Source organism: Callorhinchus milii, unplaced genomic scaffold (assembly GCF_018977255.1).
Source record: "Callorhinchus milii isolate IMCB2004 unplaced genomic scaffold, IMCB_Cmil_1.0 Scaffold13, whole genome shotgun sequence".
Classification (NCBI taxonomy): domain Eukaryota; kingdom Metazoa; phylum Chordata; class Chondrichthyes; order Chimaeriformes; family Callorhinchidae; genus Callorhinchus; species Callorhinchus milii.
In genome coordinates, this window is record NW_024704754.1 from 7,281,390 (window position 1) to 7,301,229 (window position 19,840).

Below are 19,840 nucleotides of genomic sequence, written 5' to 3' on the forward strand. Positions count from 1 at the left end.
AGCAGGGAGTTTGCATAGTCGAGCCTGGATATATTGAACACATGGATAAGGGTCTCAGCAGCCCACAGTGAGAGATAGTGGCGGAGCTGAGTAATAATAATATAATGATCCTTGCATTTTGATATAGTGCTTTTCACGTCTTCTAAACATCTCAAAGCGCTTCACAAAATATACTGTAAAGTGAATTGACTGTACGTTTGCGGGTGAAACACGGCAGCCAATTGCGCACAGAGGTGTCCTACAAACAGCCATGGATTGAGTGACCAAATTATTATTGGGTTTTTTTGAGGGATTATTATCAGGCATGTGGAGTAAGGAAACTTGTCCAAGGTTTCGCCCTGCCAGATATCAAACCCAGGTCTCTCGCTTGCGAGGTGAGTGCTCTAACCGCTGAGCTACAGGACTCCAATGTTGCGGGGGTGAGGAACTTCATCTTTGTACTATTGCTTACAATTTACAATATATGCTGTAAATCACTTTGAGACATCTCAGCGATGTGATAAGGTGCTATATCAAATGCGAGGATCATTATTATTATTAGTCCAGCATTAGCAATTCCTACAAATCCAGTTTAAATCCTGACTACCACAAAATTGGGGAAAAAGCAGTCCCGGAAGGAAAAAAATTATCAATACAGTGTTTCATTCATTAAAGTTTCATGTAACAGACAGCAATGCAAATAAATGCAAATACAAGACATAATAATCCTTGTATTTGATTAGCACCTTATCTCATCGTTGAGACATCTCAAAGCACTTCACAGAACATATCGTAAAGTGGATTGACTGCTTATATTCCAGCGCCTTGGGACATTCTCCCGACGGGAAAGGCGCTATAAAAATGTAATTTTGTTGTTATTTATTGTCTGCTCCACATCCCCTCAGAACTCTGCAGCTCGTGTACTGTCCCGCACCAGGCTTCGGGACCACATCACCCCCACCCTCGCTCGCCTCCACTGGCTCCCCATCCCCCAGGGGATCAATTTCAAGATCCTCATCCTCACCTACAAGGCCATTCACGGCCTCGCTCCCTCCTACCTCTCCGACCTATTATCCCCCTACCTACCCACCCGTACCCTCTGTTCCTCTGGCTCCGGTCTGCTCCACATCCCCCGCCCCAACCGCCCTACCATCGGTGGCCGGGCCTTCAGCCCCGAGGCTCTGGAACTCCATCCCCAGTGCCTTCGCCACTTCCTCCCTTTCCTCCTTCAAGGCCAGTCCCAAGACCTTTCTCTTTGACCGAGCCTTCAGCTCCCCTCTCGACTCTCTACCCCCTCCTCGCTCCCTCCCTTCCCTCCCCTCACCCTGACCATCTCCCCCCTGCTCGGGTCCTGACCCAACTGTACAGCTCCTTGGGACGTCCACCTGACGTGAAAGGCGCTCTATAAATGGAATCATGTTGTTGTTGTTGTTATTTATATTTTGTGGGCAAAACACGACAGCCAATTGCGCACAGCAGTGTCCCACAAACAGTTGTGCATTGAATTACCGATTTTTTTTTCTTTTTGCAGACATAATATAGGTGAACTTTATATGATGCATTTTGCTGGATAATATAGGTGTATTTGGTAGATATTTTTGCATACATTTCACAATTATCACTGCCGTGAAAGGCCTTTTTTTTAGGACCCTTATCATTTTGTAAAAGAAGCGATGTATTTTTCAGGGTGAAAATGAGAACAAGAACCAAACAGCATGTTCCAGAATCTGTGGAACTCCAGCTGTGCCCAACATCGCAGGCAACACATAAAGAGCCAGTCAGAAGTCTCCGCCAACTGGTAATGCAACAATTGCTTATCACTGGCATCAAGTTATTACACCTACTTCAAAAAGACTTTCATTACCAGCATTTGAAACTGCGGAAAGGAGAATTCCAACTCTATAGCTTTCTAAATTCGTCCTGTTGCATTAAGTAGACAATCTTAACCACAGGTGGATGCTGCTTCCTATGTTTATTTTCCGCTCCATCAACATTGAGAGTAATTACAAAGTGCCAGGGTGTGAAATATAGCTTTTAAAGCCTCAATCATATGTTTCAAAGATTGTTTCATTTTATCCCATGTAATCTCTGCTGTAATATACTTAGATTGGAGCATAAGTGAGCTACAGTTGATTTGTGCAGTACAAAGTGAGGCAGATGCTTATTTTTTCAAAGAAAAGGCAATCATCATGAAATTCCAGGCTTCTGGATGTGAAGCACCCATTGAGGATTTAAACCAATTTAAACCTTAATGTGGAGTCCTGTAGCTTAGCACTCGCCTCGCAAGCGAGAGGACCTGGGTTCGATTCCTGAACAGGGTAAAACCTTAGGCAAGTTTCCTTACTCCACACACCTGTTTACCTAGCAGAAGTAGGAAGCTAGTTGTTAGTCGATTGGCAGATCTCTTTTCCAAAGATAATATTCCTTTAAAAAAATGTAAAAATTATAATTTGGTCACGCAATTCACGGCTGTTTGTGGGACACTGCTGTGCACAATTGACTGCTGTGTTTCGCCGACAGTTCACTTTACAGTTTATTCTGTGAAGAGCTTTGAGATGTCTCGAAGACATGATAAGGTGCTATATCAAATGCAAGCATTATTATTATTATTATTATTATTAACAGTAGTAGTAGTAGTATTAGGCAAGTTTCCTTACGCTACACGCTTGTGTTTACCTAGCAGTAAACAGGAACCCAGTTGTTAGTTAATTGGGGGATCAATTTCCAGGGATAATAACTCCTTCCCTAAAAATATATAAAATAAACTTGGTCACTCAAATAAACTTGGATTGAGTGACTTTTTTTTATCTGGGGGTTTGTCAGCCAGGACACCAGGAGAGAGAAGCTCCCTTCTCTTTTCAAAATAGGGCCTTGGGATCTTCAACATCTCTCTGAAGAGGCGGGTTTGGTATTGTGTTTCTGAGCTATTACAGCATGAGACAGAATTCCCAGTTACTGTGTAATAATGTGACTCCTTACACAGTAATAAGCTTGAACAGCCTTGAAATTTGTTGAACACCGTTTGCTAACGATGTGCTAATGTAGAGACAGGTCGCCCGGGGAACATACAACAACTTTCATGTCAGGAGGATATCCCAAGCTGCTGGACAGTCAATGATTTGCACCCGAGGTGGGAGTTAGGATTAGGAGGGTTGAAGGCAGGGAGGGTGGGTGATGGTAGGAGGGTGACCAAAGATGGGGTTGAAGAGGTGGGTGTTGAGACAGGCCTTGGCAGTAAGGAGGTGGGGGGGCGGGGCGGGTGGTGAGGCAAAGGGATTTAACATAGGAGCTGAGTATAGAGGAAGGGGCCGGCATGGATAGAGGGTCAATGTGCCTAGTAAATGGCTATGATAATAACCCAGCTTCTTTTCCCTGTGTCTCTTTCCACTCAGGAACTCCATCTCCCTCTTATTATCCCTGCTCTTCATCCCTCTTCAATTCACCTGCTCAACACCAATCCCCAGAGTGCAGTTATTAAATGCAAGGATGATTATTATTATTATTATCAGTGGCATTTTGCTGTATTTTTTCCTTTCTTCTTTAATAAATCACATATTGCAAAGGCTGCTTTCTGACAGTGACTTGTGGTAAGAAGTGGTTGGAGAACTGAAAAAAAAAGAGGCTGTTTGCAAAGCAAAAGAAGGCAGCAGTTTTGTAAGAATTGTTCCCCTGTCTGAGAGTTTGAGTCCTGTTAGTGCTATAAGAGCGCCGTCTAATGCCATGGAGGCAATGCTGCTGAACACCACCTCTTTTTCAAGCCCTAACTTACAACAGGAGAATTTTTTGAATGAATTCAAACCAGTTTTCCGGGGCTATTTTTATAGCTGTTATTGCTGCAACAGGTCGTTGCTATAAATATACACATATACATATTATATATGAAATGCAAGGAATATTACTATTATTATTGCAAACAGAGACAGGTCAGGATTCTCCAACCGGTTTGAAATCAATCCCAATTGGGCAGTAATGCATCAATCATTGCTTAATATTAATCACATTTAATATGAGTCATTTCTCAATTAATATTCATCGTTTTGATGTCTTTGGCAGTCACCACCTGCATCTCCCCAGTTTATCTCTGCAGTTCTGCTGAGGAGAGGTCGTGTTGTGCAGTTACTCTCTGCTGTTGCTGTTTGTCAGCTGTTTCAGTCTCTATCTGATCGCCTGATACACACACAGACCCTCTGTATGGACTGCATTTTGGTGCCAAGCAAATGTTTTTAACACAAGAGAGAGAGTCAGAGAGAGAGAAAACAACCGACTTAAAAGAAACAGCGCAGGTGTGTGTGTGTGTGTGTGTGTGTTGTGGGGGAGAGAAAACATCAATTCCTTTTGGGTTAATTTTAACACATTAAATTGCAACGAAAAACCAGAGAGGAAAAGTTTCAGTCCTGCACACAGCTCAAGTCTGGGTCCATTCCCCTTTGTGAAACATCTCGGTTTGCATTTTTTCACAGTCGATTGTTTGTAAGTAATTTTCTTCTATTTTCTTAAAAAATAAAAGCTCCCAAGTCAAATCTGCTTTCAGATCTGTTTCTAGCAATAATAATAATATTATAATAATATTATAATAATAATATAATAATAATATTATAATAATAATAGCTATCTGAACAAACCAGTTATTTGCAATCCCATACCACTATTTCCTTAAAAGTGCTTTTTTTTAGGAAATTTGATATTGAAATGTGAAAAAAAAACTGTCGAGGAAATCAAACATCGAAATACGGTGTTTTGTCCCTAAAAAAGCGAGTGTGGTCTTACCTTAACCTCAGTGAGGGGCGATGTCCCTTTAAGACTTGTTACATTAGTGTGTGAGGGGCTGAGCTGAGCTGAGTTGGGAGGCTCTTTAATTCATTGCCCCCTCCCCAAACACACACTCACTCACCCCCACCCCAGGCTGGGATACCCTGTGGCTCTCAGGCTCTCACAGTCTCAGAGAGAGAGAGATCCAGTCAGCTTTAAATGCTCCTTTTTTGTATTGCTGAAGATCTTGTATGTGAATCACATGTGTATATATATATAGAGAGAGAGAGCACCAGTCAGACAGAACTCAACCATCAAGACGATTGCAGCTTCAGGGAGTTACTGTGTTCAACCAGAACTAGAGCAGAACAACCAGACACCAGGGAGGAAGAGGAGTGAATCACTTCTGATCTGAGCATCTGTAACTTTTTACTCTTCAGTCTTTTAAAACTCTTCAGTCCTGGAGATCGCTTGTGCAGAGCAACTGGAGGCTTCAGTGATTAGAGCTTGAGTGTGTTACTAACTGGGGGAAGAGAGAGAGGAAAAAAAACCTTGGTCAACTCTTGGCAAGAAGGGGAGAGAGGATTGGTGGGGGGAGTCCCGCTTTCTAAAGCTTCTCACTTGCTCTCTGGCGCTGAGATGGAGATTGCTTTGAGCTGCTATGAGGAATGAGAGCCGGTATGGATCCGGGGCAATATGATGGAGATCCGGGCTTGATCCAGAACCTCTCCTATTATTCTGTCTTGTTCAATGGGAACCTGACTGGCAACATCTCAAACGGGACTTTCCAAAATAGGACCTCATCTCCAGCACTGGACCCCGGCCGAGCAGCCACATTGGGGCTGGTGTTGGGACTCTTCTTCCTGTTCGCTCTGGTAGGCAACATCTTGGTCATTCTGTCGGTGGCTTTCAACCGGCACTTGCAGACCACCACCAACTACTTCATCATCAACCTGGCCATCGCTGATCTCCTCCTGAGCACCACAGTTCTGCCCTTTTCTGCCACACTGGAGATCCTGGGCTACTGGACCTTTGGGAGGATATTTTGCGACATCTGGGCAGCTGTGGACGTGCTGTGTTGCACAGCTTCCATCATGAGCCTGTGTGCCATCTCCATAGACCGCTACATCGGTGTGCGCTACTCCCTTCGCTACCCCTCCATCGTCACCGAGAAGAAAGCAGTGTTGGTGGTGGTGGGAGTCTGGGTCCTATCCATTGTCATCTCCATAGGACCTCTCTTGGGTTGGAAACAGCCAGCACCACCGGATGAAAGAGACTGCCAAATCACTGAAGACCCAGGCTACGCTCTCTTCTCCTCCCTGGGCTCCTTCTACATTCCCCTGGCTGTCATCCTGGTCATGTACTGCAGAGTTTACATAGTGGCCAAGAGGACCACAAGGAACCTGGAGGCTGGGATCATGAGGGAGAGATCAGATTCCAGCGAGTTAACCCTGCGTATCCACTGCAGGAACATTCAGGAGGACTCTCTTGGAGTGTCCAAGTCCAAAGGGAACCATATCAGAAGCTCGTTGTCCGTGCGCCTCCTCAAGTTCTCCAGAGAGAAGAAAGCCGCCAAGACTCTCGGCATCGTAGTTGGCATGTTTGTCCTTTGCTGGTTCCCATTTTTCCTTGCTCTCCCCCTTGGTAAGTGCAACCTGTCAATAGATCTAGCTTCCTTCACATCTGAACCGGGGCTCCATCCCCTTTCAACCCTTAACTATTCAGTGTTGCCCATAACTATTTGCATTTCGCCCACAAAATACACTCCAATCCACTTTACAGTATATTCTGTGAAGTGCTTTGAGACAGTTTAATAATGTGATAAGGCGTTAAATCAAATGCAAGAATGATTATTGTTAGTGAATTCTGCATAAATTGAGGTCATTCTATGTCTTATCTTTTTCATGGGAATATTTTGCCCATGTTGTCTAAGTGCAGTACTTCATCTCAGAGGGGGTAATAATAATAGTAATCCTTGCATTTGATATAGCGCCTTATCACGTCTTTGACACATCTCCCCCCTTCAGTAGGGGAGGAAAGCCTTGTGCTTTCTTAGCATTTTGAGCTAAACCCACGTTTTTATGGCACTTACAAAAGGGTGTTTGTACCGATTCAACATATTAGCATTCCTCTCTCTCTTTGGACCTGAGTTAGATTCAGTTGTATGTACAGTACTTTGGAAGCAGGCAGTTATGAATGAAACCTTATTAGATGCTAGTGAAACATTTCAGTCCAGCTGCTCACTGCTGGGTCACTTATTCACTCTAAAGGGAATTTGTCAAACTTATAACTTAAGCAGCTATTGCAAACGAAAACATAAGAAAATGAGAATGCAAGAATTTTAGTGAGTTTTTCAAAAAAGACTCTGTTTTGCTTCCTTTACAATTATATATTTTTTGCAACATTGTTAATGGCTATTTTGCAGCCAGTCTGCCATTTACGTTTTTGTTTTTACGACTGTTTTTGACGCAGATATTTCTGAATTGCTACATTGAACATCTTACTTCATATATTTCCTGTTTCCTTAGTCATTTGGAGATGCCCAGGAATCACATAAAGCAATTAAAACCTTTGCAGCAGTCATTGCAAAATAAACATTATCAGCCTTATTTTGTGGCTATTTGCAAGGTGTTTTTTCTTATCCGTGTTTCACACAAAGCAAACTCCTGTCCTCTCCTTTAATCAGATTTTTAGTTTGATTTTGCAAATTAACCAGTTTGCGTTATATAGCGCCCTTCACGTGAGATAATGTCTCGGAGCCCATCTCAGTGATGGGATCGGATGCTGTAAAAAAGGGAAAAGAGGAGGGGTGACTATAGGTGCGGTCAAAGAGGTAGTTTTTTTTTAGGAGGGATTTGACAGGGGTAGAGGGATTCTGTGCCCGGGGCCAGTGGCATTGTTACTGAACACTTGGCAATCAAAAGCAATGTTTCCAGGCGCAAATCAAACATCAGCAGTTAACGTAAATCATTCACATTAAAGAAAGGCTAAGGTCACCCATCATCACGCGGGTGGATGGGTGGGGGTTGTTTAAGAATAAAAAAGCAACGTGTGTTTTGAAAGGCAATTTTTATTTCCATGAAACTTACACCTACGCTGAAATTAGACACATCAAATGAATGAATGACAGGGAATGTGTTTGTTCCAGAGGCAACATTTAGCTACACTGCCATTCCCATGTTCAGGAGCACAAAGGGTAGAATTATATTGTTATTTGATGGATATGCGGTTTTGCAGTTTCCTGGAAATCCACCCCATTCCCATCAGGAATATAGCTTCTGCTTATGGTTCATGAAACTTTATTTTCAAACAATATGTATTAAAGATAGTCAAGCATTCTGGAGCGAGGTATAATCAATGCAGGCTGTTGTAAAAGTACCATGATTTGAAGAGATAGTCTCGACTGAAGTCCTTTGAAAAGCCAAACCAGGAATTCAGATTTGTTTTCTTTTGTCCATTTTAGTCTGTGTTTTGTTATAAAAAGTTAGTTGTTCGCCTACTAAAGATTGTGTACAATCAAAAGACTGTACACAATCCGACAAAAAACACACTTTGAGATGTGTCAAAGACGTGATAAGGCGCTATATCAAATGCAAGAATTATTATTATCATTACAAAATACAGTCACTCCACTTTGCAGTATATCCTGTGAAACACTTTGAGACATCCTTCTGACTTGAAAGGCGCTGTAACAAAAGTAAGAATTATTATGATTATTTTTGTTCAAGAGATGGTTCCTGAGACTATCACTTATAATAATATTATTATATTATTCTGACATGGCAAAACTATCAGAATTAATTGCTGAATTAATCTAAAATTTGCTTATGTCAATGCTCAAATTAAAAACAAATATGAAACAAAAGTGTGATAAAGGTTATTTAGAACGGATTGATCTTGACGAGGCAGCTCCTGCTGCTCTTGAAATTGTTTTCAATGTTTAGATCTTTGCAGTGGTAATTTCAGGCTACAAACTGATTCCCGTCAACAAATATTGAAGACATCATCCTACAAGAAGGGTGCTATAAAAGTGCAAATTATAATAATAATAATAATAATCCTTGCATTTGATATAGCGCTTTTCACGTCGGGAGGATGTCCCAAAGCACTTCGCAGATGTTGTTCTTGTTTTTCTCGTCAAATATTCACCCAATTACTTTTTAAAAAAATATTTTTACATAGTGTTAGCTACAGTCACAACTTGTAACATGACCCTTCTGTTTATTTGAAGTAGCTGTGGTCATGCTTTTGCTTATAGAACAACATTCACTTACATTTCGAGTCAATTGCCATTTTATAAAACTCTACAAGACATTTATTTTTCTACGTGAAACAAACACAAATTATTGTTATTATTATGATTATTATGTTTATGATTATTATTATATTGTTGTTGTAATCACCCTCTGCAGAAACACCATTTTTTGTTCGCCTCTCCCTTAACCCTTTCCAGTGACAATCCTTAAACGTGTTGCCGATTCACTGAGTGAGCTCTCACTGTTTATTCTTCTCAAAATCTTTCCAAATGTTAAAGAACTCTATTGGATCCACTGGTAGGCTCCTCTGTTGCTGTGAAAAATAATATTTTGCCTTCCTAACTACCCAGCTCCTGCCAAACCTGATCCCTGCTGTGTGTGCAGCGGAAGTGATTTTGATGCCCTTCCAGAGGGAAACTCAACCCAGCTGCAGGGGATCTTTCACTCGATTCCTACCTTCGCTCCAGTTCAAGATACATATCATAAAGCGAAGGCAGCTGGAAATCCCACTCTGCCCTGCATTGTGACCTCAAGCCTTTCTGTCAATCTCTCTGTATTCTTATGATAAATTATCAGGTCTGCAGTAAGCCCAGCATCAATCATACAATCCATAAAGTATTTTAATGCAATGATGCAGCCATCATGAAACTATCTCGAACCCAGTGATAGATTTCTTTCGCTTTCGGTCACGAGCAGTGTCTTGTCGCCAAAATAATATTGGAAACAGTAGAGTGTAGCCCTAGGAGCTCAATTGATGTTTTTTCCCCCAACATGTGAATCTCCGTGAATCACAGACAGTGATTGACAGTGAATCAAACTCAGATCCTTTCGCTTGTGAGGCGAGTGTGATAACCACTAACCGTGGTTTAGTGGTAATAGTGGATACGGTAATTAACACAATTTTGTTGACTTATTATAATGTAACAGAAATGTCAGGTTCTTGAGGTGAACGATTTACCTTTGGTTATGTTCTGTTTAAAACGTATTAATGTTCTACAGGGAGCTATGTATCTTTAGAATGAACTGCAGTATCTTGCAAATGATCATAAAATTGAACTTCTGACCATACTTCCAAAGAAATATGGCCATTGCTGTAACCACTAAACCACGGTTAGTGGTTATCACACTCGCCTCACAAGCGAAAGGATCTGAGTTTGATTCCGAGGCAGGGCAAAATCTTATGCAAGTTTCCTTACTCCACCGTCTCTGTTTACCTAGCAGTAAGTAGGACGCGATTGGCAGATCGCTTTCCGGAGGTAATAATCCCTTTTTTTCGTGGAGTCCTGTAGCTCAGTGATTAGAGCACTCGCTTTGCAATCGAGAGACCTGAGTTCAATTCCAGGCAGAGGGCGAAACCTTGGGCAAGTTTCCTTACTCCACACACCTAATAATAATCCCTCCGAAACCAAAAACAATAATAAATTGGTCATTTTCAATCTACGACTGTTTGTGGGACATTGCTGTGTGCAATTGGCTGCCGCGTTCGCCCACAAATATACAGTCAATTCACTTTACAGTGTGTTCTGTGAAGCGCTTTGGGACATCCTCCCGACGTGAAAAGCGCTATATCAAATGCAAGGATTATTATTATTATACTGCAAAGTAGAAACAGAAACAAAAGTCGCTGGGAACACTCAGCAGGTCAGGCAGCATCTATGGAGAAAGGAAAGTGATTCAACATTTCGGGTCTACGACCCTTCATCAGAACTGGGGCATGTTTGGGAGGGAGAGGCTTTTAAGGGCTAACAGAGATGGGGGAGGCAGGGCAAGGAAGACAAAGGAGAAAATGAGGTAGAGGACAAGGGAAGATGGGTTAAAGAGGTGTTAATGATGCAAAACAAAGGGGGTTGCAACAAAACGGGAAAGAAATTTTAATAATGCAGAACAAAATGGATGGGGGAAATTGCAACAAAATAGGCAGACCAGAGAGAGAAAAGGTGTGTCTGGGACCAAGATGATGTGGTAATGGTCACAAAAAAAGGGTAGGGGGAAGGTGAGCTGTTATGGTCTGAAATTGTTGAAATCAATATTGAGGCCAGAGGGCTGTAAGGTTCCTAGTAAATCTGCTATATTCAATTGCACAGTCTTTGCGATAAAATCCGTTTGATGGAACTATTTTGATGACGTAATGAGATGCCATATCAAATACAATGATTTATTATGTGATTAAAGATGCTGTAGAAATTGGCTCCACCATGAAACATCTTGACCATTGATGAGAATGATTGGGGCATGGGCATAGGCATGGTCAAAGAAGTAGGTTTTAAAGTCAGAAATGAAAGGGTTTGGGGGGAGAAACAAGCTGAGGGTCCCTCGATGTGAGTTCCATGGGAATTTTGAAAGCTCAGATGGAGAGTAAGAACATGCTGAATTAATGCAGCACCAGCCAGACCATTGTTCTGTAACATTCATGTATTCATGCCGTCTTTTAGGCTTTCCTTGTGGATCAGTGTCATTTGGCTAAGTTATAGTGGCAGATTGTTTGGATGTAATCTGCCGTTCTTTATCACAAACAAGAGCATGAGGAAGTCCTTTCCCAGCAAGTCTCTGTGTGGACGACAGCCAGACTCAGGTGAGAAATCACCCTGAAGATGTAGGATCATCTCCATGAGCTTTGGTTACAGGCTGAAAATCAGAATGTTTTCACTAATTATTACATCAAGAAGCATCAAACATCCAGACAATGGATAGTGAAGATCACACAGCAAGATGGTCCCAAGGAATGAATTAAAAGCAGTGAAGCGAACACTTTAAGGCCTGAAATTCCATTGAGTCTTGTCCTGCAAAGGCCATTTTGTCTTACATTTGATATAGCGCCTTATCATGTTATTGAGAAATCTCAAAGTGCTTTACAGAATATATTGTAAAGTGAATTGATAGTTTGTGGGCAAAATGCAGCAGCCAATTGCACACAACAGAGTCCACCAAACAGTCATGGATTGAGTCACCATTTTTTTATTTATTACCCTGGAAAGCAATCTACCAATCGACCAACAACCAGGTTCCTGGTTACTGCTAGGTAAACAGAGGCATGTAGAGTAAGGAAACTTGCCTAAGATTTCACTCTGCCCAGGAATCGAACCCAGATCCTCTCACTTGTATGGCGAGTTCTAATCACTACGCTACAGGACTCCAAAAGCCCCTGGAACCAACCACTCTGGATGTGAGCAGTGAATTCAGTCCTTCTCTGTATGACTCAGCCAGACCCTGAGTAAACTCTTTAACCCATCTGAAGTTTGGTGCACGTATTGAAAACAGGCAAATTTAAAAGTTTTATGCACTGAAGCTCACTCCATAAAACACAGCAAAACAAAACTATATCACCTAAGTTTTTTACAGTCTCTCTGAAGCACGGGTCTGACTGAAGACAATATTAGTTATTTTTAGCCTTTATATACATAACTGACTTGGACTTTGGTATAGAGAGCAAGATTTCATAGTTTGCAGATGCCACAAAACTTGGGAACGTAGAAAACAGTAAGGAGGATGGTAGCAGACTAAAAGGGGGACTTCATCTGCTATGTGTCTGGTGAAATGGGCAGACACATGGCAGATGAAGTTTAACACAGTGAAATGTGAGGTGATGTATTTTGGGAGGAAGAATGAGGAGAGACAATATACAGCAAATGGTGCAGCTTTAAAGGGGGTTCAGGAGAAGAGAGACCTGGAGGTTCACATACACAGGTCTTGGAAGGTAGCAGGACAGGTTGATAGAGCTGTTAAGAAAGCAGATGGGATCCTTAGCTTTATAAACAGAGGCATAGAGTACAAAAGCAAGGAAGTTCTGCTAAACCTTTATAAGTCACTAGCTGTACCCGTTGTAGCTTCGCTTGCAACCAAAGGATCTAATATGGAATGCAGATTGACACACAGACAGACATTTCATCTTTATCTATACCCATCTGGGAGGATCCTGTGGGAGGACTCATTTTGGCCGTGCTGTTCTTTGAGTGGGCAACTCATTTTGCGTGCTGTTGCAGTTCTTTCAGCATTGAAATGCAGTCGCGCTGTTCTTTGTTCTTCAGTTTCATTGTATGGGCTTCACTCTTTTGTCTAGGATTTTTACTTGTCCTTGAAAGGTGTGATTTTCGCTTAGGCATTTTTATACTGATAAATATAAATGTATAATTTATAATCACAGGGACGTCCTCCCGACCTGAAAGGCACTTTTAAAATATAATTTTGTTGTTGTTGCCGAGGCTTAGCTCCTTCTGTGTTCTTTATTTTGTTGCAGCAGCCACTTGGCTACGTACGTCTCTGTGACACACGTTGCCACAGCGCCACTTTGACTTGGCGGCCACCAGGTGTAACTGCAGTGAAAAACGCAATATATTTTAGGTCTTAACTCATGAACAATAGGAGATATCCAAAAACAAATATACCCATGTCATTCCCAGATGCAAGACCTTTCCGATGAGGTACAAATCATGTCTCTACGTCAATCGGTTATTCAGATACTTCTTGAAGCACAGACAGACATTGTCGTTTTTTTAGTATAGAAGATTGGTTGGAAGATGGTGTCCCATTCTGGGCACCACACTGGGAAGGATATCAAGAACTTGGAGAGGGTGCAGAGAAGATTTAGCAGGGATAAGGAACTTTAGTTATGTGGAGAGGCTAGACTAAACAAGCTGGGGTTATTTTTCTTAGAGCAGAGGTTAAGGGGAGATTTAAAAGAGGTGTTCAAAATAATGAGGTTTGATAGAGTAAATAGGTTTGATAGAGAAACTGTTTCCACTGGCAGGTAAGCAGGGGACATAGATTCAAAATAATTGGCAAAAGAACCTGAGGGGAGATGAGAATTTTTTTTACACAGAAAGTTGTTACAGTCTGGAATGTACTGCCTGAAAGGGTGGTGGAAACAGATTCAATAACAATTTTCAAAAGGGAATTGGATAAGTACATAGGATTGAAAATTTGCAAGGGGAAAGAGCAGGCGAGTGGGACTGATTTCTTAGCTCTTCCAAAGAGCCAGCACAGGCACGATGGGCCGAATGGCTTACTTCTGTGCTGTAATATTCTATGATTCTATAAATGAGTGTTGTTCTGGGAAGCATGATGCATTTCATTCAGAGAGTGATTTGCTATGGAACTGCCCTGGCGTAATGGCAATAAATGTTTGAAGGGATATAGTTTTATTCTTTTTACTAGTACTGAAATAGCAAACAGCTGTTAGCAGTGGCCTGTATTAAAGCCATGAAGAAGAGGCCTGGTACAGCATGTCCAAATACCACAGTCTTTATTAACAAGAGGAGTGAATCACAGTCATATTTCAAACCAAGGAGACAATCAGGCTGTAAAACAGATGGTTGTGTGCGAGGTGCATTTCATGCAAAAATAATGATAATAATTATTGCATTTGATATAGCGCCTTATCACGTCGTTGAGACGTATCACAGCACTTCACAGAATATATTGCAGAGTGGATTGACTGTGTATTTTGTGGGCGAAACATGGCAGTCAATTGCGCACAGCAGTGTCCCACAAATAGTCATGGATTGAGTGACCACATTTTTTTGAGGGATCATTAGCCCTTGAAAGCGATTCATTAATCGAACAACAATCTGGTTCCTATTTTTACTGCTAGGTAAACAGAGGCGTGTGGAGTAAGGAAACTTACCTAAGGTTTCAACCCGCACAGGAATCGAACCCGAGTTTTCTCGCGTGCGAGCGAGTGCTCTAACCACTATGCTACGGAACTCCACTGGGGACTTCTGCTTGTAATAGAGGACTAAAACAACAGCAACAACTTGCTTTTATATAGCGCCCTTCATGCGGGCTAGTGTCTTGAAGGGCTAATATTTATCTCTCTATTATGTGCCAGAAAGGTGAAGGCGAACTAGATGGACATTGGCCTTTTTTCGTCTAGCATTTCTTATGTTCTTATATTATTTGATACAGCGCCTTTCACATCAGGAGGATGTCTCAAAGCACTTTGCGGGTATTGCTGTGACACGTAGTGACCGTGCATTTTGTGGTTGAAGTAGTATTATTTACAACTACCTTTTCGTTCCCTTTTGCCATTTAGGGAAGTAATTCTCTCCACAAAAAATCCCTTTGTCTCAACCCCTCTCTCTCTCTGTCTTTAAAAACCTCCTGATAAACCTATCTCTCTACCCACAATCAGCTCCCTCCTCCCCCGTCTCTCACACTCCCTGCTCAGCGCACCATCTCTGTGAAGCACCTCGAGATGTTACTTTCCATATAATAGCATTTTCAGACTCTGAGACACTACCCCGCATGAAGGTATAAATACTAGTTGCTGCTGATGTTCTTGTTGTTGTTGTTGTTGATCCACTTTATACCCATCCACAGTCCCACAAGGAACACTCTTGTCTTTGCCTTTTTTGCCTTTTTTTTGCCTTTGCCTTTTTCTCTAAAAGGCAAATCGAGGTTGTGTCATGTGATAATTATCACAGATGTTAATTATCACTCCACAACACTCCCCATTTCCCACTACCAACATATTGTGCAATAAACATGATTGTCCATGTTCCTCAGTGATTGCGTCCAGAGTAGATTAATGTCCAAAGGAAACTTTGGTTTTCCTGATTGAGAAAAAAGATAATTGAAGCATCAGTTAAATAAGTACAGAAATCAGATGCTTTTGGCATTTTTCTGAAAATCTCCCTTCTCCTAGGGAGTCTCTCAGTGTTTTGGCCAACATTCCTCCCGCATCCGAATTTGCCAAAAACAAATTAAGGGCCATTAATCTTGTTAATGTTTGTGAGATGTGCACAGTCACTGTCACATTTTGGCAAATATCAGTAACTGCATTTGAAGATAACTTGCTGATGTGAGACTTCTTTCGTAAGGTTCGATATGGAACCTTACGAACCTTAAGAACCTTGTTCTTATTAATCGTCGAAGAGACCAGAAAAGGCTACAATTCGATAGTTGCTAAAGAATGTTCCTCCGTGATTAAATCTTAATTAGTAGAGTAGAATTATTTGTACTTTGCAGCATGAAACATCATATTCCCAAAATATGGAAATATGACAGCCACTTTTACTGGCAAGATATTTTGCACCCCCATTTGTTTTCAGAGATATATTTTAGAAAAAAGCTAAACACAGAAATTATCCTTTGTATTACAGCAAGCCCTTTTTAATACTGTTTGTCTGGGCATTTTCTGCTTGGTGACAACAAAGACATCGGAGATGAGAGAGAGAGGGGTAGAATCTGGTTTGCGATCTGATGTGCAAAGCAATTAAAAAAGCTATAATATAATAATATTAATTCTTGCATTTGATATAGTGCCTTATCACTAGACCCTAAGCGCTCTGAGATGCTGTCCGGCATGGAGAGCGCTATATCCAAGTTATTGTTGTTTATCACATAATTGAGAAGTCTCAAAGAGCTTCACAGAATATATTGTAAAGTGGATTGACTCTATTCTTCGTGGGTGAACTGCCATTAAATCTGTTAAATACAATATATTTACATTGATGCTGTGCGCCTCCCATCTGGATAATGGCCCAGAGTACTTTTACAGAACAACTATAGTTGAATTACATATAATATTATTGTGATATTAGAATAATTACAATGAATTTCAAATAATAACATTGCGATGCAGGGCTATTTCTATAGCCATCTGCATTCTCATGCTGCTCCCTAGTGGTTGACATACAGAACTCAAGCTGAGCTAGAAACCAAACAGATCAGTTTGCAGTTATATAGCGCCTTTCATGAATTGTAAGTAACTGTATTGTATCTGTATTTGATGTTTATCCTTAAATTCTCCAAGCACTAGCATAAAACATAGAAACAAAGACTGTGGTTTTGCCTGGGGAGATGGCATTAAGACTGTGATGTCCACAGATCCTATTTGTATTGTATTGTATTGAATCTAGTTTAGGAAATTGAATCTGTCTCCCAGCTCCAGTCAACATCTGCCTCCCCCACTCAGTAACAATTAACGTTCTTTTTTTCCTCTCTCTGACTGCTCCCAGTGGTAACTCCACTCACTCCTTTCCTGCTCTAGACAGTCAGTCAGCACTTGCCTATCTTTCCCCATTATTGGCGCTCAATACATAAATCATTGGAAACATTATAAATTTGGCATAGTAACTGTGCATTTGTCGGTAAAGCACATGAGCCGATTTGCACACAGAAAGATTCTATCAACAGCCATGGAGTGAGTGACCAATTTTATTTTGGGGGTTGTTGGCCAGGACACTGGGGGAGACAAGACACTCAATTCTCTTTTCGGATAGTGCATCAGGTCGTTAACAACCCCCTGAACTGAGCTGTCGAGACCTCACTTTTAGCCGAGAGGAACTCCTTTGTCTTAAAAGTTAAGCTCGCGGTGAACTGTGAAATGGAAGGTGATTTTCCCGCAGTTCTTAAAAAGAAGCAGTTTCTAGGGCTGAGTTTAAGAATTTTCCAATATCCCCTGCATAATCTTACATGTTAAGACTCGCAGGGTAAGTCACAATGGCATTTTGAGTTGCAGCTCAGCTCTCGTATAATAACGCCTCCCAGGGGAAGTCAGGGTTATTTGCGCTATTGTAAAACTGCAGTAAAACTCGTATAAGTCTGATCTATATAAATCATATAATCGCCCAAGGCATACATCTGCCTAAGTCCTGTTCAAGAATTTATATTTTATGCAGGTTTGACATAACTCACATTTTGAATAAGTCATATTAAATGTATGGCCCCAACTGATATTTACCTGATATTTACTCAAACCTGACTTTTATTTTTTTACCATTAATTAGCTAACAGTCCAAGATAGCCATAACTCCCATATTAATATGAATTGATCTGTCCTTCTGTCATGCATCTCCAGGTGATCATTACAATGTATTTTTTTAAATTGCTGGGACAATATTATTGCGTACCTAAGCTTTCCACAACATTGTGCACCCGGTCACACATCCGCATAGGCAGTGAGAGTTATGGTTGTCAAATTGCTACTCACTATGATTGAGGTTTGATTTCTTTCTTTCTCCTTCCATATGGAGATCCTAATATTATGCATGTTGCTGTGGGGTTCTGTTAGCATTTAGATTGGATCCAAACCAACGGTTTCAAATCAGTTCCATTTCTCTCACGGCGAGGCAATCCTACAATGTGCATTGAGTTGGTAAGTGTGTATGACGCCATTTAAATAAATCAGCCAACAGCTGCTTTAAGCAACAACACCAAAAAACACCTCCAACTAGCTGTCAGAATGATTTGCGAGCTTTAATATACATTAATGTCCCTCTAGGACAATTTAATGTGCTTCTCACACAAGGCATTACCTTCCACCAAAACCTAAGTACTGTACGGCATTAATACAGGTCAACAACGTTATAACCCACCCCCGTGTAAGGTAGGTCCGCTTATAACACTGTTATGCAGTACACTGACAATGTAGTCTGTGAGACATCTCAAAGTGCTTCACAAAATGTACTGTAAAGTGGATTGATTGTGTATTTTGTTTGCACAACAATATCTCACAAACAGCCATATGAGTGACCAATTTTATCTGGGGGTTTGTTGGCCAGGATCACCAATAGCACCATGGGAACTTTTAACTTTTAACTTTTAACATCCACCTGAACAGACTTGGTTTAACGTCTCACCTGAAGGACAGCACCTCTGACAATGCAACACATCCACAGCACAGCTTTGGAGTGTTAAATGAGACTACGTGAGTTCAAGTCTTGAACCCACAACCCTCTGAATCTCTGAATTTGGTATTTGCTTGTGAACAAAAAGAAACGTAAGAAACGTGTTGAGACCCAGGAAAGTAACCTCGAACTTTATTGTCTCTTCCAACAGGTTCGTTCTTCCCTTCTTTGAGACCAACAGACACTGTCTTTAAAGTGGTGTTTTGGCTGGGCTACTCCAACAGCTGTTTGAACCCCATCATTTACTCTTGTTCCAGCAAAGAGTTCAAGCGAGCGTTCATCCGGATTCTGAAATGCCAGTGTCGCCGCAGAAAGCGACCTGCCTGGCGCATGCACAATTACAACTGGAAAATGAGCTCACTGGAGCATCACCATAAAGATTCCGCAGAGGACGGCTCCGTTATTTTCAACGGTAGCGCCCGGAAGGTCATGGTCACCGGCAGCCCCAACTTCGTGGGCAAGAGTCAGCGGGAGAACGTGGAGATGTGTGCTTGCCGAGACTGGCGGCTGCTCCCGTCCTTTCACCACAACCCGCTCCGAGGCAAGGGGACCAAGGAAATGTGCGAGTTTCCCGGCAAGATCATCAACGGACAGTACGGGATCTGCACAGGGTCGGAGGAGAAGAGCGATCAGTTTGCATGTCAAGCCAAGCCCGAGGGGTGGTTACCAGCAAACGTCAGTAACAAAGTGACTCGAAACGTCCTCGAAACAGATATTTAAAGGGGCTCGGCACCTTTACCACTTGTACAGACCTGGTTGTGAAATTGCTGTTGTTTGCTCCATTGTTTACAAGAGTATAAACACACATATAATTATAAATGCTATATAAATGTTTCACTCTCCTTTCTATATGTTATTATAATTTATTGTTTTGGATACAGTATATATGTATATATGTTGCTATGAAAACCATCATATCCTCAGGAAAGTGTCTGCTTACCTATACGCATGGCCCCTACTTCATCTGAAACCTGTATGCACAAGTGGGGCTGTGATTTTGAGAACTGCTTTTGGCCAGTGTTAAATAAAAGGATATCGCACCTAAGGCAGTTGTGTTCTTAAAAGCAAGGCCCGTTTCGAGATTAATCTTTTTAACCGCACTTTCGGTCACCTCTCCCCTCCCCACCGCACTTCCATCTGGGAGGCCCAGACAACAGTGTTAAACGCTTTTTGAGATCTTCCCTTGACATGAAAGGCGCTGTGTAATTGTACATTATATTGTATAATGGA

The 19,840-nt window shown here is 41.5% G+C and overlaps 1 protein-coding gene across 1 annotated transcript; it reads left to right on the forward strand.

The window, feature by feature from the left end:
• The first annotated feature begins 4,883 nt into the window (after positions 1–4,883).
• Positions 4,884–19,655, forward strand: LOC103186484 (alpha-1B adrenergic receptor). The gene is made up of 2 exons (XM_007905552.2): positions 4,884–6,372; positions 18,762–19,655. Exons 1-2 carry the CDS (start codon positions 5,397–5,399, stop codon positions 19,328–19,330), a joined length of 1,545 nt encoding a protein of 514 aa, XP_007903743.2. The 5' UTR covers positions 4,884–5,396; the 3' UTR covers positions 19,331–19,655.
• The last annotated feature ends 185 nt before the right edge of the window (positions 19,656–19,840 follow it).